Below are 25,051 nucleotides of genomic sequence, written 5' to 3' on the forward strand. Positions count from 1 at the left end.
CCAGTGGAGCGGAACTGTGCTGTTCGTGAAATCTGTTATTCCAGAAGCGCTGTTTGACCTTCCTGTAAGAAGGAGTCAAAATGTTCTAGTGAGTGGCCATCCATCTATTGAGCACTCATAGTGAAGAACTAGAAAACCAATTTGAGCATTACTACTTGGTGTTGGGATTCATCATTATGGACTTTTAGATGGCTATTTATTTTGTATTAATTTTGATTCACTGGACATTATTCCTCATCCTTTAATATATTTTTGCAGCATTTGGTGATTCGTTCACTGTTAAAGGGGAAACTTATATTATGATTGTTTGCCGATCACACAGGGTACCATTCACTGCTAAATTATAAAAAATGACAGATTTTAACTTGTAAGCAACAGGGGTCAGAAAAGGTTTAGTCTTTAACCGCTTGCCGACCGCCTTCCGCATATATACTGCAGCAAGGCGGCTCGGCTATGCAAACCGACATACCTGTACATCTGTCTGTGCATGTGGTATTGCGGGCGCTTTCTCGCTCGCTCAGTCACTCACTCGCAGGTCCGGCCACCCACAATCTTCGTAAAGAGAGGCAGAATGGGGATCTGCCTATGTAAACAAGGGGGATCCCTGTTCTGATAAGGAAGAAGAGAGAGAAAGAACAGCGGTCTGACAGTGGTCAGGAACAGCGATCTCTCTCTACTCAGTCAGTCCGTTTTCGATGACAGTTAGAAAGCACCTCCCTAGGGAACACTTAACCATTTGATCACCCCTAGTGTTAACCCCTTCCCTGCCAGTGCTATCTAAACAGTGATCAGTGCATTTTTATAGCACTGATCACTGTATTGGTGTCACTGGTCACCAAAGAGTGTCACTTAGAGTCAGACTTGTCTGCCGCAATCCTGCTAGAAATCACTGATCCCTGCCATTACCAGTAAAAACTAGGGCTGCAACTAATGATTATTTTCATAATCGATTAGTTGGCCAAGTATTGTTTCGAATAATCGGATAAAATCATTAAAACAAATGCCATTTTTTCATTTATTTCAAACAATAATGAAAAAACTGAGTGTTACACTCAAACTGCATCATAACATAACTACTAAAGTAAATTCCTCATTCATTACTGACAATACAGTGAGGGGGATGGTCCTGAATGGGAAGGGGGTCCGTACTAGAGGGCGGGAGGCAGTTGGCTAGTCTTTTTTGTATTGTCCTGGCTTTTTTAAAGGCCTCAAGAAATGAGATGGGCCATCAGTAGTTCAGAAGTGATCACTTTTCAAACATACACTGTAGAGCTGCACGATTAATCGTTAAGGATCGAGATCGCAATTCTAACAACGATTTTCATTATCGATTTGTATTAATTCATTTTTCAGCCGTAGTAAAAACAATAAAAAAAAAAAAAAAAAAAAATATGTAAAGTCCCCCTTTCCCCTGTTTTGTAGACGCTATAACTTTTGCAAAAACCAATCAGTCTTTTTATAGCGCAAAAAATAAACTACAGAGGTGATCAAATACCACCAAAAGAAAGCTCTATTTGTGTTTTGTTTGGACACAATGTTGTACAACAACACAATTGTCAGTTAAAACAGCACAGCGCAAAAAATGGCCTGCTTAAACTGACCTCATTTACAGACTGAAGTTCATTCCTTTGATCTAAAGAACAAAATGTTACAATGTTTCTCTTCATCTTCACTTAAGTAATTTTGTGATAAAAGTTGTGACTGTTTTTTTTTCTTTTTACAGCTGTAAGCTGTGAGCAGAGAACGACTCTGCACTAAATCGGTAAAATGCTGTGTCGCGAGGGGGGTTAGAATTGCGATCTCGATCCTTAACGATTAATCGTGCAGCTCTACAGTGTATGTTTGAAAAGTGATCACTTCTGAACTACTGATGGCCCATCTCATTTCTTGAGGCCTTTAAAAAAGCCAGGACAATACAAATCCCCCCTGATGACCCCTTTGTGGAAAGTAGACAGTCTGAGGCATAGTGAGTTTTTGAAAGTTAAATTATTTTTTGGGAAAATTAAGAAACGTTTTTTTACCAAACTGTCATCAGTACAGTATCGTCATTTGACTGGCATGGTGATGATCAGGGATACTGACTGATGACAGTATGTTAACAAAATAAATAATTTTTTTATTCAACTTCTTAAACTTTTTTTAATTGATGATGATGATGATTGTAACGGAAAATGTTTTAAACTGTCATGAATAGGTTACATTCATTACAGCTGTGATTACTAGAGATCTGTGATTGGCTACAGCTAATCACATGGTACAGGGTGCAGTTATTGGCCCAGGTATCATGTGATAGCTGTGGGCCAATCACAGCATCAGTCAATAGGAAACACAACTGTTATGAAAGAAATTAATTCATGACAGCTTTGTTGACATTGTGATCACATGATCCTAGGTACCGGGATCTGCAATCTGTAGGTTCAGCGTGATGTGTGCCCCTTACCCAGAACAGGCTGGATCACGTACGTGTCTGTGCTGGCTGCCCACAGTAAAATGTACTGTTAGTGGTCAGCAAGTGGTTAAGATGGTTACAATAGTTAATGTGCACTTAAATAACCCTTGACATATTTAGGCTGTGCAAGGTCATCATTTTTTTAATGAATGTTTTCTGCCAACAAAAGTTCTTACTGTACATATAGGTTTTCAAATGCATTGGAATATCACTCAATCAGTAGTCATCCATTTCCCCAGAAATTAATAGGATCAATAAATGTTACTACATTTATCCCACTGCCTGAATTTAAGATTCAGTGTGGGGGTTTCTTCAAAGCAGGGGTTCACCCGAAAAACACATTATTAACATTAGATTGAGGCTAATTGTGGGAAGCACAATCGGGTGTTTTTTTTTAAATCAATGCAGTACTTACCGTTTTAGAGATAGATGTTCTCCGCCGCTTCCGGGTATGGTCTGCGGGACTGGGCGTTCCTATTTGATTGACAGCCTTCCGACCGTCGCATACAGCGCGTCACGAGTTGCCGAAAGTCGGTGCGCAGGCACCGTATAGAGCCGCACCGACGTTCGGCTTCTTTCGGCAACTCGTGACGCGCTGTATGCGACGGTCGGAAGGGTGTCAATCAAATAGGAACGCCCAGTCCAGAAGACCATACCCGGAAGCGGCGGAGAACATCTATCTCTAAAACGGTAAGTACTGCATTGATTTAAAAAAAACCACCCGATTGTGCTTCCCACAATTAGCCTCAATCTAATGTTTAAATTTTTTTTTCGGGTGAACCCCCGCTTTAATATGTTAGAGGACAAGAACATTTCTTACCTGCCATTACTCTCAGCATGACCCATGCCTTTTATGGGAAACCATAGTATTTCCACCAACAGTCAGTACTAATGACTGATACTAATACTTGAGATAAAATCACCTCCAAAAAATCAACTATTCTCTCGTGGCTGGATGTTCACACACATGAAATGAATACAGACATATTCATGGAACATCTGAAGAAAAAAAAATACATATCTGCAAACACCATCTGTTTTAAAGGTTGCCTTTGGTACTTCTTAAATATTATATTTGTTTCATGAAAAATAATTACCCAGAACATGTACATTCACTTATAACAACATCATGCTCATGAACATTGCTTCTACAAATCATACACATTCATATATGCTGAATTTAGGTACATGATCGTTAAAAAGTAGAATAATTTAAAGGAATATTTTCTTAAGCAAATTACTACTGCTTCTCTGTTTTTCTTTTTTTAGAAGTGTTTACATTCAGGATAACCAAGTTGTTAGACATGGATGCTGCTGTAAAAAAAAAAAAAAAAAAAAAAAAAAAAAAACAGCTTTTTCTACAAACTCTGGGAAATTGTATTTTAGTGAACATGGCTGCTCATGCATTCTAAAGCTGGACTTCAACTTTTTTTGCAGTTCATGTGCTTCCTGGGTAGATCCTCCATCAATTCCTGTTCCTGTGATGCCTGAACAAGTCAAATGTACCAATGTCACAGGGACAGAAAGGCACAGACAGTAACACAAATTTGTCAAATGTAAACTTTCCTTGCTATTAAAATGTTTGTTTTGTGTCCTGACAAGAAGTGAAGTCTCCCGAATAGATGCACAAACTGATAAAATCCTGACTATGTCTCTACACTGTTCCCAAATTTATCCCCCCAAAAAATATTGGCTGAAGTTGTTTTAAACTCATGTGAACCTGCATTAAACATAAAAAAAAAAAATCATCCCATAAACAAACTTGAAAATGACGATAGAACAATATAAAGGACATTGCATCAATGTATGGTAGGAGCTGGGGTATTATTGTATTTCCCTTTTGATAGGATAGTGATATGTTGAACAAGAATTTCCAGTACATGGCTGTTGTATTAACGAACCAATAAAAACGGTTACAAGACATATTAAACAGAAAATTTCCCAACATTAGGCTAAATAATTGATTTAGGCACCATAGCGTCTCTCCTAGTTTTGGACTTAAAATAGCTATGTAGCTTATGATCTAGATCTTCTGGCAAGTTACTAACAATCAGGCAGTAAGGCCAGAAAGATTCATAGTCTAAGGAACAATGAACAGTCATGGGTCTTCTGAGCCAAGAAAAGAAAGTAATTCATGACAAAAAATAAAGGTGAAGAAGTAAACACAGAGGTCTGTAAAAACATCTGCCATCTTGCTGTATGTATCCAGGGAGCGACTGATCACCTCAGATGGAATCCCAGACAATAAAAGTGCAGCAGTGAGGACAGTGGTCTTCGTTTTTTTCTCCCCCTAAAAAATAAAATAAAAAATTAAATGCTTACAATTAGCATCTGACATACCATGAAGCTGTAATCCCTTTCTACTAGGGGTGCAACGGATCGTGACCGATCCGAACGGGTCGACCTGTTCGGATCGGCACAGACTGCGATCCGCGGAGCGCACCCCCGCCGTGGCCTTAGGAAAGACCGCGGCTTCGGCCTAGCTCTGGAGCGGTCGGCCATCTTGGTACACCCGGCGGCGGTGCGCGCTGACGTCATCACCCCTCTGCTTTTCCTACCAGAGCGTGCGTCGCAATCTATTTTGAATGCATCTGCGAGACTGCAAGTACAGTGAGTTGAATCATGATTGTTGGGCAATGCAAAAACTACTGGCTATTATTACTAATATGTGGGGGCAATGTTATACTACTGAGTGGCTATAGATGTACCTTGAATTTATTATTACTAATGTGGGGGCAATGTTATACTACTGGCTATTATTACTAATGTCATGTGGGGGCAATGTTAAACTACTGGCTATTATTACTATGTGGGGGCAATGTTAAACTACTGGCTAGTATTACTAATGTGGGGGCAATGTTGCTGATCCGAAAATGATCCGATCCGTGACTCCTGATCCGAGGATCGATCTGATCCGTGAGTTTTTTGATCCGTTGCACCCCTACTAAGAAACCTTTGAGGGCTTCACAGAACAGCTGTATTTATTCTGATATGAACTCCTTCAATACAGGGCTTTTATACCCACCTCCATAAACGGGCCTATTCTGGCACTTCTCTCCTACATGTACAAATCATCATTCTTTTGCTAGAAAATTACTCAGAACCCCAAACATTATATATATATTTTTTTAGCAGACACCCTAGGGAATAAAATTGCCGTCATTGCAACTTTTTATCTTCCATGGTATTTGCGCAATAATTTTTCAAACGCCTTTTTTCGGGGGAAAAAGATGGTTTCATGAATAAAAAAAAAAAAACAGTAGAGTTAGCCCAATTTTTTAGTAAAATATGAAAGCTGTTACACCGAGTAAATAGCTACCTAACATGTCACGCTTTAAAGTTGCGTCAAACTTCGTTACTTAAAAATATCCATCTAAATTTTACAGGTTACCGGTTTAGAGTTAAAGGTGGTCTAGTGCTAGAATTGTTGCACACGCTCTAACGATTGCAGCTTTGTTTACTTCCGGGTAGCCGGGCGTGACGTCATCACATCGCGCCCGGGCCTCCGACGGTCATAGAGATGACTGGTGACCATCTGGTCACCAGTAATCTCTACGCTTCCTATCTAGCGCTGGGCGATTCTTTCTTCGGGCCCCCGATGGCACGAGAGAGCCCGGAGAAGCACCAGATGGTGGCGGGAGGGGGAGGGATGTCCCCTCCCGCCACCTATAAGAACGATCAAGTGGTGAAACCTCTAGCTGCAGGCATCATTCAGATATCACCGCACAAAATCCAGGATGTCAAATTACATCGACCCGGGATGGGAGATCCCCTCTGTGGACGTCATATGACTATGTGCGGTACGGAAGTGGTTAAATTACACACAGGTGGACTATATTTACTAATTAGGTGACTTCTGAAGGCAATCGGTTCCACTAGATTTTAGTTAGGGGTATCAGGGTAAAGGGGGCTGAATATAAAACGCACGCCACACTTTTCAGATATTTGTAAAAAAAAAAAAGAATTGAAAACCATTTATCATTTTCCTTTAACTTCACAATTATGTGCCACTTGGTGTTGGTCAAACACAAAAAATAACAATAAAAATACATTTTAGTTTTTGGTTGTAACATGACAAAATGTAGAACATTTCAGGGGGTACGAATACTTTTCCCAGGGCACGTACATTAATACAAAGCAATATAAAAGAAACTTACCTTTGGAAAATATTTGGACAGTCCCATGAATGCAAGTTGCAATGTGAGGAATGGAGCAAATATTGACTGTAAAAAAAAAAAAAAAAAAAAAGTCAGAGCCAATTAAAAGAGATGATTAACCCCTTAACGCCCGCCGCACGACTATTTACGTCCACAGAATGGCACGTACAGGCAGAAGGACGTATATATACACGTCCTTGCCTTCTAGCGGGTGGGGGGTCCGATCGGGACCCCCTCCGCTGCGTGTGGCGGGCGGATTCCCTCTGGGAGCGATCCGGGACGACGGCGGGGCTATTCGTTTATAGCCGCTCCGTCACGATCGCTCCCCGGAGCTGAAGAACGGGGAGAGCCGTATGTAAACACGGCTTCCCCATGCTTCACTGTGGCGGCGTATCGATCGAGTGATCCTTTTTATAAGGGAGACTCGATCAATGACGTCAGTCCTACAGCCACACCCCCCTACAGTTGTAAACACACACTAGGTGAACCCTAACTCCTACAGTGCCCCCTGTGGTTAACTCCCAAACTGCAACTGTCAATTTTCACAACAATGCAATTTAAATGCATTTTTTGCTGTGAAAATGACAATGGTCCCAAAAATGTGTCAAAATTGTCCGAAGTGTCCGCCATAATGTCGCAGTCACGATAAAAAAACGCTCATCGCCGCCAATAGTAGTAAAAAAAAAAATTTATAAAAATGCAATAAAAACTATCCCCTATTTTGTAAACGCTATAAATTTTGCGCAAACCAATCGATAAACGCTTATTGCGATTTTTTTTTACCAAAAATAGGTAGAAGAATACGTATCGGCCTAAACTGAGGAAAAAAAAAATTTATATATGTTTTTGGGGGATATTTATTATAGCAACAAGTAAAAAATATTGCATTTTTTTCAAAATTGTCGCTCTATTTTTGTTTATAGCGCAAAAAATAAAAACCGCAGAGGTAATCAAATACCACCAAAAGAAAGCTCTATTTGTGGGAAAAAAAGGATGCCAATTTTGTTTGGGAGCCACGTCGCACGACCGCGCAATTGTCTGTTAAAGCGACGCAGTGCCGAATCGCAAAACCGGGCCTGGGCATTTAGCTGCCTAAAGGTCCGGGGCTTAAGTGGTTAAAGCACCACTGTGATTTTGTAAAGTGAAATATACTGCAATAGTAGGTATTGGCATTTCCCGCTTAAAGTGGAGTTTCCATCCCAAAAATTTTTTTTCATTATTGTGCTCATTAGACCTAAAAAAGTAAAAAAATAAAAATATTTTTTTTTTTTACTCATCTGGAAATGCCTGTTGCTATGCGGTCCCACGAAATCTGCCTTTGAATCCACCTAGGATTCTGACATCATCTCCCTCTAATGCTCCTGGGAAATGTGTGTCATAATTTCCCAGGATGCAGTGCGCTGTCCAATTATCACTCCCCATCCAAGACTTCCAGGAAGTAAGTGCTTGTAGGCTTCACAATACCCACAAGCAAAATGACAACGGTGTAGACATAGTTTTATAAACTATCTTTTTTGAATATCTATGCGGATCAGCGGTGGATTGTAAAATAGTAAGTAACCGGATTTATATTATAAAAAACGCAGGATGAAAGGACATGCATTTAAAAAATGCTAATTCTGGTTGGAACTCCGCTTTAATAAAGGAACACAATGAGCTTCTTCAAAAGGTTATATGTAAATATAAAATGTACATTCCACACTATGAAATAAAAGCCATATAATGATCCAAAAGGTAAAAGGAATGGCAGATCCTAATAAAGTAAAAAAAATAACACTCACCACACCAAAAAGTCAGACATTATAAGGCAAGTAATAGGAACAGTTCAAACCAAGACAAAACTGGTGGAACAGAACTCCCAGAACCGACTTGCCTTGTTATTACCTTTGATTGATGGTTAACAACCATGTATTTAAATTAGTATGGTTAGTTAGTGGTGGCACGGTGTATGATCATTTTCAGGAATCAAGATGTTGGGCTTACTACAATGCATAAAGGTACCAAAGTAGTTTACACTGTTTTAATGTTTTTGAAAAATTCTGATTAATCCCTTATGCCGCATACACACGATAATTTTTCGGCCTCTAGAAAAAAAAAAAAATTCAACTTCATCATTAAAACGATGTTGCCTACACATGATAGTGAAGTTGCTCTAGCAACACGTACGACGGCACTATAAAGGGGAAGTTCCATTAGGATGATGCCACCCTTGGGGCTGCTTTTGCTGATTTTGTGTTTGTAGAAGACGATTGGCGCTTTTCTGTCTGTTACAGCGTGATGAATGTGCTTACTCCATTACCAACGGTAGTTTTACCAGAAGGAGCGCTCCCATCTCATAACTTGCTTCTGAGCATGCGCTGGTTTTTCACGTCATTAAAGCCCACACACGATCATTTTTTACAACCCGAAAAACGACAGTTTAAAACGTCGTTAAAAAAATAGAGCATGTTCGAATTTTTTTTTTTTACGTTTTTCAGAACCCGAAAAATGCTGTGAAGCCCACACATGATCATTTTAAATAAAAAATTTTAAAAAAACTTTGTTTTTTACATTTTAAAAATGATCGTGTGTACGCGGCATTAGGCCTGGTTCACAACCTATGCATTTTTAGCGCTTTTTGCATTTTGCAGATTTACACGACAGTCCATTTAACATTTCTGTAGTGCAAATCCGCAAAAAGCAATAAAATGCATAGGTGTGAACCAGGCCTTAAGGACAAAGGTCAAAACAAATCAAATCTGTTTTGTAAGTTTGACATGTTAAAAACTGTACCGTATTTTCCGGCGTATAAGACGACTTTCTAACCCCTTAAAATCTTCTTAAAAGTTGGGGGTCGTCTTATACAACGGTAACCTAACATCTTACCTTACCAGAATCGCGGCCGTACGATTTTTCAAAAGCCGCGCCTCCGACGTCTTCTGTTCCGTGATAGGCGGAAACAATCAGCTTCCCAGGAGGCACTGTGTTCAGTGTCCGCCTATCACGGAGGGTCTCTCGTCCTGTGTTTAGTGTCCACCTATCACGGAGGCCCTCTCGTCCTCGGACGAGAGGGCCTCCGTGATAGGCGAACACTGAACACAGTGCCTCCTGGGAAGCTGAATGTTCCGCCAATCACGGAACAGAAGACGTCGGAGGCACGGCTTATGAAAAATCGTACGGCCGCGATTCTGGTAAGGTAAGATGTTAGGTTACACGGCCGCGATTCGCATGGGATAAGGTAAGGGCACGGTCTGGTCATGTAATGGGGCACGGTCTGGTCATGTAATGGGGCACGGTCTGGTCATGTAATGGGGCAGGTCTGGCATGTAATGGGGCAGGTCTGGCATGTAATGGGGCACAGTCTGGTCATGTAATGGGGCACGGTCTGGTCATGTAATGGGGCACGGTCTGGTCATGTAATGGGGCACAGTCTGGCCATGTAATGGGGCACAGTCTGGCCATGTAATGGGGCACAGTCTGGCCATGTAATGGGGCACAGTCTGGCCATGTAATGGGGCACAGTCTGGCCATGTAATGGGGCACAGTCTGGCCATGTAATGGGGCACAGTCTGGCATGTAATGGTGGCACCGTGAGGCGAGGCATGACTAGTAGGAAAGGGGGTAGTCTTATACGGTGAGTATATCCCAAAACCAACATTTTAGCTGGAAAATTAGGGGGTCGTCTTATACGCCGAGTCGTCTTATACGCCGGAAAATACGGTACATATCTTTTTAACTACTTAGTGAATTCAGGAAAATTATACCTTGTTTTATTCAGGACAAACTAGGTCCTAATTTATTGGTAAACATTAATGGATGTGATTTTGTATTATCAAAAGGAAAATATGAATTTGTATGTACAGTACCTGTATACTTCAAATATTGAAGTACAGTAAAGGAATTGATTCTTAGACCATAGGTTATATGCCGCCACCTTCAGGTGATTGGACAATGGCAAGAACCTTGCTTGAACTGCCCCCCCCGTATGTATGTATGTATGTATGTATGTATATATATAATCCCATTAATCCACCTCGCCAAATTATAAATGTAGATCGTGTAAGATTGGGGGATCAGACTCCAATGGTAGGTGCGTTTTTCATGCAGCCTCTCTCTTCTCTCAGAGATATGGGAGCTCACCTGGCTCCCAGGAACAGACCTCCGATCTGTAGGGTGAAGCCCTGAATGCTGTTCAGGTCAGACTTAAAAAGCCCAAAACACAGCTGACCCATTAACGTGTGTTTCTCTCCAGAATTTGGCATAAAGCAGCCATTTCTCCCACAACACAGGGTCCCATCCTCACAATAGGTATATTATAAGTAAATATAATACCAAATTCATCTCAATAAGATTTTTTTATATATATTTTAATAAATAAAATATCACTAAACTTTCCTCCATCCATATACCGTCAAAAAAACAAACAATGAACCAAAATTATAATCAAACAATGTAAAAATATTGCTGCAGTGCACAAATATAAAAAATAACGCCAGTATCCAAATGTGAAAAAAAAAATGTTTATAAAATGAACAATTATCCAAAATCTTTATGTAAAAAGGTGATCACCCTCCAAAACAGAACACACTCCTCTCTCAAAGGCGCCCTTATTGTAATCTCATCTCGAAATGTTGACTACTTTAAATTAAGAAAATGATTGCATACAGCCTAAGAGCCAAAGGTTATCCTTAAGAAGCTCTCATGTAACAGCGTCCTAGAAGGGAAAAGGATATACACAGGATGGTTGTGTTGCGCAACATCTTTATTAACCACTTGCTTACTGGGCACATATACCCCCCTCCTGCCCAGGTGAAATTTCAGCTTTCGGCACTGCGTCGCTTTAACTAACAATTGCGCGGTCGTGCGACGTGGCTCCCAAACAAAATTGACGTCCTTTTTTCCCCACAAGTAGAGCTTTATTTTGGTGGTATTTGATCGCCTGTGCGGTTTTTATTTTTTGCGCTATAAACAAAAAAGTGCGAAAATTTTTAAAAAAATACAATATTTTTTACTTCTTGCTATAATAAATATCCCAATTTAAAAAAAAAAAACAAAACATTTTTTTTCTCAGTTTAGGCCGATACGTATTCTTCTACATTTTTTTTTTTTTTTTTTTTAAATAACGCAATAAGCGACTGGTTTGCGCAAAAGTTATAGCGCTTACAAAATAGGGGACAGAATTATTATTTTTTTTTTTTTTTTTTACTAGAAATGGCGGCGATCTGCGATTTTTATTGGGACTGCGACGTTATGGCGGACACATCGGACACATTTTTGGCGCCATTCACATTTATACTGCGATCAGTGCTATAAATATGCACTAATTACAGTATAAATGTGACTGGCATTGAAGGGGTTAACACTAGGGGGTGAGGAAGGGGTTAAATATGTTTCCTACAAAGTGTTCTAACTGTAGGTGGAGGGGGGGGTGACTGATCTGTGTCTCTATGTACAAGAGACACAGATCGGTCTCCTCTCCAGAGACAGCACCGCTGTCTCTGTGTAAAACGACAATGAGAGATGATCTCATATGTTTACATAGGAGATCATCTCTCATTGGCCGCACAGATCGCATCGCAAACGGCCACTCTGATTGGCTGTTCGCGGAGATCTGTAATTGGCTGTGTCCAAGGGCGGACGTCAATTGACGTCCTGTTGGCTTTTGGGATCCGCGCTGTAGCAGTCAATTGACGGCAGGCGGATCCCAAGTGGTTAAATACATTTTAAGGCCCCTTTCACACGGACGGATGTTCTGCTGCAGTTAAAAACATGTTTATTTTCTGCTGGAATTCAAGACTCCAGGCAAAGCGATCAGCTGCATTTGTACAGTGCGATTATGCCTATGCCCATGTCGAGGCATAGGCCCAGAAAGGTCTTAAATTCGGAAACCATAATTGGAGGACTGGGGATTATGGCAAATGAATTGGCCAGCATACAAATTACTTTGGTCCACAATAGATCTATAGAGATGGTCTGTGAAAAACAGCAAATAAAAAAAAGTGACGTAAAAGCAGTTTTAAATGTTTTAGAGCTCTAAAGGATAAAGATGTTTTCCCTGAGGTTGTATCCAGACTTGGGTCCAACACAATATTGAAATTCCACCCAGAATCAAACAACCTTCCCTAAATTTCTCCAGCATCTTCAACATTTTAGCAAGAAAATTACTTGTCCCAATATTTGGTGCATAAATTGCAGCAAACGTATATCGCTGGCTATATATTGTACCTTTAACAAATAGGAAGCGACCTTGTACAATTCATTATTATTTGCAAGCCTTTACTATATGTTGGCACACTAATGTTTAGTAAGGTCACGTGGTGACACTTTAAAATTTAGTCATGTATTAATACAGTGCCTTGCGAAAGTATTCGGCCCCCTTGAACTTTGCGAGCTTTTGCCACATTTCAGGCTTCAAACATAAAGCTATAAAAACTATTTTTTTTTGAAGAATCAACAAATGGGACACAATCATGAAGTGGATCGAAATATATTGGATATTTCAAACTTTAACAAATAAAAAACTGAAAAATTGGGCGTGCAAAATTATTCAGCCCCCTTAAGTTAATACTTTGTAGCGCCACCTTTTGCTGCGATTACAGCTGTCGCTTGGGGGCTATCGCTTGGGGTATGTCTCTATCATTTTTGCACATCGAGAGACTGAAATTTTTGCCCATTCCTCCTTGCAAAACAGCTCGAGCTCAGTAAGGTTGGATGGAGAGTGTTTGTGAACATCAGTTTTCAGTTCTTTCCACAGATTCTCGATTGGATTCAGGTCTGGACTTTGACTTGGCCATTCTAACACCTGGATATGTTTATTTGTGAACCATTCCATTGTAGATTTTGCTTTATGTTTTGGATCATTGTTGTTGGAAGACAAATCTCCGTCCCAGTCTCAGGTCTTTTGCAGACTCCATCAGGTTTTCTTCCAGAATGGTCCTGTATTTGGCTCCATCCATCTTCCCATCAATTTTAACCATCTTCCCTGTCCCTGCTGAAGAAAAGCAGGCCCAAACCATGATGCTGCCACCACCATGTTTGACAGTGGGGATGGTGTGTTCAGGGTGATGAGCTGTGTTGCTTTTACGCCAAACATAACGTTTTGCATTGTTGCCAAAAAGTTCGATTTTGGTTTCATCTGACCAGGGAACCTTCTTCCACATGTTTGGTGTGTCTCCCAGGTGGCTTGTGGCAAACTTTAAATGACACTTTTTATGGATATCTTTAAGAAATGGCTTTCTTCTTGCCACTCTTCCATAAAGGCCAGATTTGTGCACTATACGACCGATTGTTGTCCTATGGACAGAGTCTCCCACCTCAGCTGTAGATCTCTGCAGTTCATCCAGAGTGATCATGGGCCTCTTGGCTGCATCTCTGATCAGTCTTCTCCTTGTATGAGATGAAAGTTTAGAGGGACGGCCAGGTCTTCGTAGATTTGCAATGGTCTGATACTCCTTCCGATTCAATATTATCGCTTGCACAGTGCTCCTTGGGATGTTTAAAGCTTGGGAAATCTTTTTGTATCCAAATCCGGCTTTAAACTTTTCCACAACAGTATCTCCGATTTGCCTGGTGTGTTCCTTGTTCTTCATGATGCTCTCTGCACTTTAAACAGACCTCTGAGACTATCACAGTGCAGGTGCATTTATACGGAGACTTGATTACACACAGGTGGATTCTATTTATCATCATTAGTCATTTAGGTCAACATTGGATCATTCAGAGATCCTCGCTGAACTTCTGGAGAGAGTTTGCTGCACTGAAAGTAAAGGGGCTGAATAATTTTGCACGCCCAATTTTTCAGTTTTTTATTTGTTAAAAAAGTTTGAAATATCCAATAAATTACGTTCCACTTCATGATTGTGTCCCACTTGTTGATTCTTCCAAAAAAAATTACAGTTTTATATCTTATGTTTGAAGCCTGAAAATGTGGCAAAAGGTCGCAAAGTTCAAGGGGGCCGAATACTTTCGCAAGGCACTGTATATGTAGATTTGGTTTGTCATCTTTTAGATGTGGGTTATTTCCAGAACTTTCATATATATATATATTAGCACTACATATTTCCATATAACACTTATAACATATACCAGGGAGTGCGGCCCCTTTCACCCCTTATATCTGTTCACTTAGATTTTAGTCCCATACCGCCCCACACCAAGGGAGAGGAAGAGAATAAGGCTGCTTTCACACTGAGGCGTGCAGCCGCGGTGACGGTATAGCCGCGCTATTTGTAGCGCGGCTATACTGTCGTATTTACCGCGATATTCGGGCGCTAGCGGTGAGGTTTTAACCCCCGCTAGCGGGCGAAAAGGGGTTAATATCGCCCGCGTTGCGGGCGGTATTACCGCGCTTTCCCATTGATTTCAATGGGAAGGCACGGTATAGGAGCGGTGAACACACCGCTCCTATACCGCGGTAAAGATGCGGCTAGCAGGACTTTTGGTGCGCTCCTGCTAGCGCACCGCTTCAATGTGAAAGCCTTCGGGCTTTCACATTGAACACTGCAGGGCATGATTTTTCATGCGGTATAGCAGCGCTATTTTTAGCGCTGTACCGCATGAAAAAACGCCCCAGTGTGCAAGGGGCCTAAGGAAGAGAAAAAAAAACAAACACAAAAAAACACCCCACACCCTTTTTAGGAGCTTTTATAAAAATTAAGAAAGCTCCTCTTCCTTATTCGGTGAACCGTCCATTAGGCCTCTAATCTTTTATGCGGGTCAATGCCTCCCTTATCGATTTCTGTGTAGATCCCTGCTTTAGGTGTCCTCTAATCGATAAAGTCTACTAATGGGAGGTCCAGTGTTTCAACAAAGAACTGCAAATCTTCTTTAGTACGTAAAGTTGCTGTTCTGCCATTCCTAGAGGCCGTCAAACTAAACGAAAAACCCTAGCCATAGTTAACCCCCTTAGAGTGCAGGGCTTCCAACAGAGGACGGATCGCTCGGCGTTACTACATGGTCCTGCAGGTTAAATCGGGGTACAGTGATAAGTTCGTACAATCAAGGGAAATTTCCTTTATGTACTCTACATATAACATCCCTGGGTTTCTCCATATTTTGAGTGGTATATGTGGGAACGCGATGTATCCGATCTAGCTCGATACGTTCAGGTGCAGAGGCACCCAAAATCTGACCAAATACTTTTTGAACTACTGAGACTAGTTTGGATATCTGAATTGCTTCGGGTAACCCTTTTATATTACCAGCCTTCACCATAAAAGCTTTAAGAAATGAGCAACTGTTAGGAATCGATCGTCGATCAACAGTTAAAAATTACACATTGCACTTCCCAGCCAAAGCACATATCATGCGCTTTGGTCAACACAAGATCGGCAGTAAAACACCGACATGAAATCCATGATTTCATCCTCCAACACGATCTAGAATGCCTCTTCATTACAGAAAGCTGGTTAACCGCGGACTGTAACACCATTCTAGGAGAATTGGTGGAATTATCGCATTCTAACAGAAAACAGAGTGGGGCAAAGAGGCGGAGGCGGAGGCCTAGCGGTGATCCACAAGACTCACCTCTCGATCACTAAACCAGACCTTCAGAACTCACTTCCATTCCTGGAAACCCTCACTCTGCAACTGCAAACAAATCCCCAGGACACCGTTCACGTACTGCTCTGCTATAGACCACCCGGTCCAAAACACACCACCTCACGTCATTGACAGAGTTCATTTCTTAAACTCAACGGCTCAAAAACAGAACTTCTCCTGTTTCACGCCAAGCAAAAGAATCAACCCGCAACAACATGGACACCCCCACCCATTTTGGGTAAAACCATCACCCCTAGCACCAAAGTCAAAAGTCTCAGAGTCATTTTCGACACCTACATGACAATGGATGCACAAATAGGGTCAGTAGTCAGCGGATCCCACCATCTGCTGCGCCTACTACGCAGACTCATTCCCTTTATCCCAAAAGAAGACTTAGCAGTCGTGGTGGGAATAATTATCAACTCCAGACTTGACTATGCAAATGCCCTTTATCTCGGACTCCCCAAAATACCAAACACTCGTCTGCAAGTCGTTCAAAATACTGCCTTCTGTCTCTATTCTCATAATCATCTAATTGGACTTTATATGAGTTTAGGGCATTCTTATTGTCTTTAATAGAGTCTTGAACCTCTGCCACTGCCTGTACCATTACCTCCTGACTCTTCCACACTTCCCACCCTATGCCCCAGCACCTGTGTGTCTTCTCTTAAGTCATCTACCGCTTGCTGGCAGGACTGCTCCACCGCACTAATTAGCTGCTGAATGTCAGTCCAGTGCGGGGGGGGGGGTTGTGGGGTTTGAGACCTGTGGATTCAGTGTGTCTCTATGTGTCCTTTATAGCGCTAAAACATTTAAAACAACTTCTATGCACCCAACACTTGGTCGACAGCTGGCGGGTAATGCATGATGGGGTAAAGAACTATAGTTATTCTAAAACACAAAATGTATTCACGTATTGATGTATTCATGGTAGATCAATTTTATTTAAAAAGGTCAGAAATTGCACTATGGAGTTCATAACTATTTCAGATCATGCTCCAATAACGTTAACACTCTCCCGATCCAGGCAGGTTATATAGAATGGACTTAGAGACTGAACGAATCAATATTAGACAATAAAAAGATAGCCGATGAACTGGCAGTTGAAATAAGGGATTATTTTGAGAGGAATACACCAGGTGAGGTGTCAGACCAGGCAGTGTGGGAGGCCCATAAAACTGTCATAAGAGGAGAAACTAATAGCTTATGGCTCCCAAAGAAAGAAAGAAAGAAAAGAAAGAAGAAATGACAGCGTTAGAGAAAATTAAAGCACTGGAGATTAAACATAAATAAAATCTTGATCCCTTAGATATCCAACAATTACTGAACATTCAAGCAGAACTCGCACAATGTTTAGATTGAAATTTTATAATAAATGTAGATACTTTGCCCTAGGTTCTATGAGCAAGGGAGCAAATGCGGGCGGGATACTGCTAAACAACTTAAAAAGCAACAAGAGTCTAGACATGCCCTAACCTATTAATGCGAAACAAAAAGATAGTGGAATGGAGTGGCCATAGCAACAGAATTTCACAGATTCTATAAAACACTATATAATATCCAGACATCTGAGACTTCACAAATAGAGGATAGGGAGGACAAAGAAGGGAAGAGATACAAGATTATATCAGGGAGTCATTAATGCCCACCCTATGGAGACAATTACAGCAGAAATGGAACACCCCAATTACAGTAGAGGAGTTGAGCAGAGCAATAGCAGACAGGAAAAAGTCCTGGTCCAGACGGATTGACAAATACTTATTATAAAAAAATTTCCTCTGAGCTGATAAAAGCGATGTGCAATTATTTTAAACACAATTAATGCAACTAATCCGTTTCCTCCAGAAGCCCCATTGGCTTACATTACTGTACTTCCAATATAAGGGAAAGACTCTCAGAACTGTGCCAATTACAGTCCTATTTCTCTGCTCAACTCGGATACTAAACTGGCCAAAATCCTAGCTCTGCGATTACTTTGTGAGGATGGGGGATACTCCTGTGTCAGCGTCACTGATAACTCTTGGGTCTGAGTCCACCCTGTGCCTTTTGGGCATGGGGTGGCAAGTGAATCATAATTCCTTTATTACATGAGATAGGACATCACTGATAGTTCGTATTGCAGGATTTTGAGATACTGCAAGATGTTGGCCCAACCAGTCAATAGTGACTCATTCTATGCTTAGCCCTGACTAGTGACATGCTAATTGAGTCAGGGCTCCTGGAAGACATTCCATTGTCCTTGTGTAAAGGTGTTAACCCAGGTCTGCTCCCAGAACTCTAATTATGCATGCTAAATACTGTTTATGTGATAACACTGTCTACAGCCTGTTGATGCTCAGAGGTGTGAATAGGTGTCGAGCTGTATGCGGAGACGAAACGTCTGCCTAGGGAACTCAGTGGGTGAAGGGGTTTTGTTGTTATGCTGTTAATTAAGGAATGTTTAGCAATTAGCCTTAGTGTGTGATTAGGGGGGTGGAGATCTCATTGTTGCTTTAATGCCTTGTACTGTATAAAAAGCTGAGAAGAAACCATTAAAGTATCATTACATTTGAAACCAGAAGCACAGAGCTTTGTGTCTCGTGTCTGGGGGGAATTCTTATGGATCGGGTCTTGTTGGTTGGAGTGTCGATAAGCTGTCGTGGATGGGATGGAAGGTCGTAAACGGTGGTGACCGTTAAAAGAACATATAGGGGATTTAGTTCACCCAGACCAGACATGTTTTATGAAAGGACATGAGGCAAGGAATAACACTATCCGGGCACTTCACCTTCTTCATTGGATGCAATACAGGCCAAAGAAAGACCCAAAGATCGTACTATCAATGGATGCTGAAAAAGCCTTGGGGTGAATTGGGGCTTTATGAGTGAAATCTGGAGGGGGGTGGGCCTGGGGGACCGCATGATGGGATGGGTAATGGCCCTTTATGCAGATCCAAGAGCAAGGGTTAAAGCAAATGGCACAGTATCGGACTATCTTAAAAATACGAAACAAGGACAGGGCTGCCCAATTTCACCATTAATATTTGCTTTAATAATAGAGCCATTTCTTTGTAAGATTAGAAGTAATGGGGAGATATCAGGGACATGTATTGGGGATGTGGAACACAAAGTATCGGCCTATGCTGAGGACATTATTCTACCTTTCAACACCACAGACCATCCTTAACAGGCTCGTATGCAGGAAGATGGACAGATATGGGTATCTGTCCAATTTTAAAATTAATTAATTTTGAAAAATCAATACTTTTACCCAGCTATGTACCTCAGGATAGAGATAGCACATATGGTAAATTCGCCCCGCGGGAAACCCTAGCAACCTATCCAGACCTGGTTACGTGCCCTGGACAAAGTAAGTTATTACGAAACGGACGGAGGGCGGAGTGGTGCACTGATGTCACCTCAAGCTCATACAATTCCGCCATAGGACAGGTGTCTGGATTTTGTGTACCGGCCGGCACACCAGATTATAAGGGCCCATTTCTTTCTGCAACATTGTAAGTGCAATATCAAATTTATTTAATAATAGGATTTTTTGGTATCCACCGTAAAATCCTTTTGTCTGACACAGCTCCTTAGTCTTGACAAGTGGGGTTATGTTCCCTGTTTACAGGAGAGGACTAGGCAGAAAACATGTTAAAAAGTTAAATACATGTTACATTAACAGAGTAAACAGCCCCGCCCAGGGGACGGGTCCCCTCCAGACATAACCCTCCTCACTGCAGCATGCAGCCTCAGTTCGTAACAAGCAGTACAAACCTAAAAAAGGAGGGGTGGGAGCTGTGTCCGTCCATGGACGTCAGAGAAAAGGATTTTACGGTGAGTACAAAAAATGGCTATTTTCTCTTATCGTCCATGGACGGACACAGCTCCTTAAGTCTTGACAAGTGGGACGTCCCCAAGCAGTGTTAAAACGAGGGGGTGGGAAATACATCAGTAAAACCAATCTTAGTGTAACGGCTACCCACTGGTAGTGAGAGGGGTATCAGCGTTGGAGATGTCCTTTTCCCTGGCAAGCTGCGGATATGCAAGTACCGCGGTATCCCCCATCCACGAGATCCAGAGAGAGAGAGAGAGAGAGAGAGTCCCCCTTTCAAGAACGAGATCGAGGCTGGCGTTTGAAGGGTCAAACAAGACTGTTTTTAAATGGGACATTTTCACCTAGCTTAAATGTGCTTACAAACTGTTACAGGACCAATGACAATCGCGCCCCCCCCCCCTTCACACAGATACTTTGAAATAATGACATCTCCTTTGAATCAATCAGTCTCTAGACGTTCCGGCACCGTGATCCACTTAACATGACTGGCCGGGCACATTCCTTTCTCAATAGAATTCAATTAACCATTAGAACAATACACACTCACAGATGATCCATTAGCATACACCTGGCAGGAGGCTGTTAACTGGTAATACACAACCGAGAGTCAATTAGCATTAGCAGTGAAAAGAGCTCCTTCTACAATTAACCCCTTTGAGCTCAGAATATAATGTGGTAAATCCAATTGTAACAAGTCATGCAGTCCTTTGTAAGCAGAATAGTTTCATTGGCCGTTACACTTAGCTTCACCCAAAAACAAGCAGAGCTCCTCTACGGAGGAGGTGCAGTCATAAAAAGTCGCATGTAAAAACTAGCGGCCGAAGGAACATCATAAGATGTACTCACAGCAACCACGTAATTCTGGGAAAAGCGTGAACGACAAGTAAGTCGCCACCTCGCACACCCGTGATACCGACGCATGCAGTCGAAAAAAGACCCAGGAAGCACCATTGCCCTGGTCGAAAGTGCCGTGACCGGCAAGGGGGGCCCGCCCCCTAAGAGCATAGGGCCGTATGACAGCCTGCCTGATCCACCGAAAAGAGGTGTGGTCGAGTAGACCACCAGGCCCCTTTTGTGACCAGACACTGACCCAAAAAAAGAGTCAGATCTCCGAAGCTGACCCGTAGCAGGCTGGTACACTCGCAGTGAGTCCGCGCCTAAAGTATGAAAGGCAACCTCCGTAGGATGCGCCAGTCGAGGACAGACGGATTGAAAGAACAATGTTCTTATCCTGGCGAAAGTTCGAAACCACCTTCGGGAGAAGGGAAAGTCGCGGGCGCACCACCCATCTAATCCTACAGAGGGCCAAGCATGGCGGCTTGCAGGGCAAGGCCGCCAACCAAGAAACCCCTCTAACAGATGTAAAGGCCACCAAAGGGGCCACCTTCTGAGATAGTTGTCAAGAGAATCTGACGTTTCTAAAATAAAGGTTCCTGAAGAACCAAGAGCACCAGAGTCAAAACTCATGGGGGAAGAGATGGGCCCAGAGGGGAAAGTGTAGGACTAACCCCCTGCACAAAAAGGTACCCACCAGGGAACGGGCCGCAAAAAAAGGCCACTGAAGAACACTGCCCCCAAACAGTGCTTTAAGCAATTTTTAGATCCACTCCAGGCTGTAAAAAACAGCAGGACCCTGGACACCGAGTATGTCCGTGGACGACACTCCATCTCTTCGTATCAAGAGATGTAAGCCCGCCAGATGCGACGATAGATTCCCTGGAAGAAGACCACCGTGCCCTCAGCATGATTGAGATGACCGAGTCGGACAGACCCCGGTGTCTTAAAGTCTGGCTTCCAATAGCCCTGTTGAGCAAGTCAGTGACTGTACAACAGGAGGAAGTATGTGGCCTAGGGACAGAAGGAACTCCCACCCTGGCAACCGCCAGGATACCTCCGTTACAAGGCGCCCGATATCGGCGAACCAAGGACCCCAAGGCGAATCAGGAGCGGTTAGAATCGTTGGGATTCCCCAGCCTCCACTCTGCGAAGCAGCCGGGGAGGCCACTACAAAGGAGGAAAAACAATGTCGTTGATACATACCCCACAGGGCCACCAATGCGACTGGCGCGACTGTACAGGACCACCATACCTGGTCACAAGTTTTGACACCCTTGCGGCTGAGACGAGCGGCTAGGAGATCTATGCCCTGCAAGACTCACCTCCTGCAAAGGAGTTGACTCCAAGTACCAAGACCAGTCGTCCTGGGCCAGCATCAGGCGACTCCAGTAGTCCGCCTGTCGGTATACCTGATGGAAGACCCAAGTCACGGCCGTGGCGTTGTCAGGCTGAATCTAGATCGGACGACCTAGCAACCTCCTTGATCACGAGGAGAGGCATAGCCTGATTGCCTAAAGTACTAGGACAAATAATGGTAGGACCGGGTCTACAGCACCTGGTATTCCCAGGTGGAACCCCACCCAGGTACTAACCAGGCCCGACCCTGGGTAGTTACTAAGGACAGACGAGAGCGGACGCATACAGGGAGGCGTGGCCGTAGGTTCACTCAAGTCCAGCGACTCTGGGCCGACTGGACCCCCCAGGGGCTCCCACAACACGAAAGGTTGGCGTCAGTCGTAATCAACGTCCACAAAAAGGAAGAGACTATTTCCCAGACCGAAGAACCAGGGATCTCAGCCACCAATTCAGGGAGACGCGGACTAGGTGGCGCACCTGAACCTGACGATTCAGAGACAAGAGATTTGTACCACTCGGACAGTATTTCCCCCTGGAAAAAAACACGTGCGTGGAACTGGGCATACGGTACCGCCTCGAAGGAGGCTACCCACAGACCTAGGATCTGCATGCAAATGGAGAGAAAACCGATTGCGTGATGCCAATGCCTACACCGCAGACTGAAGAGTCTGCAATTTCTCCAGGGAAAGAAAAAAGCCTACGCCACCGTGGAGTCCTACTCCAAAACTGAGTCGGAACCAGAACCGACTCCAAAAGTTTAACGCCCACCTGATTTCTCGGAGAGTCTGAAAAGCTAACGACACGACCACCAACTCTGAGTCAGAAAGTTGTCAAAGTAGCCCATGACGGCAAAGCCTCGCTGTTCCAACAAGGTTAGGATACCTTGGAGAAAACCTGTGGTGCAGGCGCCAGATCAAAAGGAAGGGCCACAACAGACAGTGGGCCTCCCCATCGCGAGGCACAGAAACCTCCGTGACTCGCGCAAAGTGGGACATGCATGTATGCATCCTGATGTCCAAGGATGCCAGAAAGTCCCCCAGATGGAGCGCAGCTACCACAAGGCATCTTAGGCCCCTGAGGCCCAAAATCGGACAGACCCTGTCCATCTTTGGGAACAGATATGGATAGAATCCCTCACACCTCTAGACCTGCAGGAAGGTAAAATTACCCCGCAGCCTAGCAAGTACCACACTGCCCCAAGGCAGACTGACAAGCCGGGAGAGGGAGACACGAGGGAAGAAATCAGTTTGGTGGATCGGAAGGAACCCTATCTAGAACTCCAAAGACACCATTTTGCAGACCCACAGGTCGGAGATCAGGGAGGTTCACCCAGTTGTGAACAGAAAGTCGACCCTCCACCCCAGAGACGGGCAGGGGAAGCTACATACATTGGCGGGTTCAGGTGCCGGCGCTATCGGCTTACGCACCCAGGGACGTTTTAGTCCCCCAGCTGAGCCTCCGCTGGGAGGGTTCGCCCGCGGACCCTGACTGACAAAAAATACCACTTTAGCGTGGGAAAAGGAAGGACCCGGCCGACGGCGGGGCTCCTTCCCCCTGGAAGTCAGAGGGAGGGCGAGTGCTCTTCCCTCCAGTGACATCTTGATAATGTCATCCAGCGAGGACCCAAAGGGTCTCCCACCCATAAAGGGTAAATCTGCCAGGGCGTATGTTAGAGGCCTAGCCAGCAGACCAGCGTTCCAACCCGAGAAGGCGGCAACCATCTCCAAGACCGAAGCCCTGGATACCAAGGGCGCGGCATCTAGTGAAAAACCCCAGACATAAACAAGGCACTGGACCAGCTGGGCAGTTAGCCTAATAACTTCAGGAGAGAGTCGGTGCTCCTCCACTGTCTGGTGCAAAAATGTTCACTCCGCGACTGGGACCCCAGCATAGTACAATAAGGCAGACCCCAGCATGGTAGACATGGAACGGGTCAGTACCTCAGATCATCTAACAGACAGATCCATACACGCGGGGTTCCCGCAATATGGGGGGGTGGTCACCTATACATGACCCCCGGAGGGTCCACCACCGGAGAAGAGGCCCACCTCTTGAAAGGGCTCTCCTAAAAGGGGCGGTGAGGGACTACAAAAAGCCCTCAGCGGCTTTTCTCATTCCGCAGTCAGGAATTAATAAAAGAGGGCACAGGAGGAAAAACCTACACAGAGTGGTCTGGTTTGCAAAAAAAAAAAAGACCGAGCCCTCAGCGGAAACCCAGCTGCACTATCCAGCTAAAGAGAGTCCCTCGCAGCAGTGAGAAGCGCACCCAATAATGCCTTATCCTGCAGACCCAGGTACCTGGTCCAGGCTCCATGACAGAGCATTCCCCAGGGGCTAACGGGGGGAGGAGGCACTCTTAACCCCCACCCGACCGCAGTCCCCACCCTGGCACCAAAAGGTCCAGGACCAACAATAAAAAGCACCCATGGCACCAAGCATCTGCTGACAGCATGTTGGGGAAGAGTCAGGTACAGACTCCAACGTTTAGCAATACATACACATGTTGTATATGTATACACAAAAAAACGGACGCTCCCAGGCCCTATGCAGGGCATCTCACCTCTTGCTGCACTGACCAGGTTATCCAGGGGGCTCACCTCGGGAGGGGACTGCCCAGCGCTGCCATCCGTCCGCAGCACACGGCGTGTGGGGAGAAAAGAACCTGTGAGGTAACTTGCGGCAGCCGAAGGGACCCGTGTGCGCCGTAGGATACAGCACTAGGGGCCAGGACCATCCAAAGATGGCCGCCGAGCGTTCAGAACACGGCCACAGGAAAATGGCCGACCGGAATTTAGCCTGCGCAGTGGTGCGGCTACGACAAAATGGCCGCCAATGGGGTTTTCAATACAATTGAAAAACCACCCAAAAAATGGCGCCAGCGTCAGCAGGATGGCGGCAAAATGCTGCATTTAAACAG

At 43.8% G+C, this 25,051-nt stretch overlaps 1 protein-coding gene across 1 annotated transcript in view; it reads right to left on the reverse strand.

The window, feature by feature from the left end:
* Positions 1 to 3,484: 3,484 nt before the first annotated feature.
* The window catches only part of CAMLG (calcium modulating ligand), an 86,299-nt gene continuing 64,732 nt past the window's right edge, over positions 3,485 to 25,051 (reverse strand). The window contains exons 3-4 of the mRNA XM_040344769.1: positions 6,607 to 6,672; positions 3,485 to 4,739 (exon numbers count right to left, since the gene is read on the reverse strand). Of these exons, the coding sequence (XP_040200703.1) occupies positions 4,548 to 4,739; positions 6,607 to 6,672 (258 nt within the window). The 3' untranslated portion in view covers positions 3,485 to 4,547. The remainder of the gene's footprint in view (positions 4,740 to 6,606; positions 6,673 to 25,051) is intronic.

Source organism: Rana temporaria, chromosome 3 (assembly GCF_905171775.1).
Source record: "Rana temporaria chromosome 3, aRanTem1.1, whole genome shotgun sequence".
Taxonomy (NCBI): domain Eukaryota; kingdom Metazoa; phylum Chordata; class Amphibia; order Anura; family Ranidae; genus Rana; species Rana temporaria.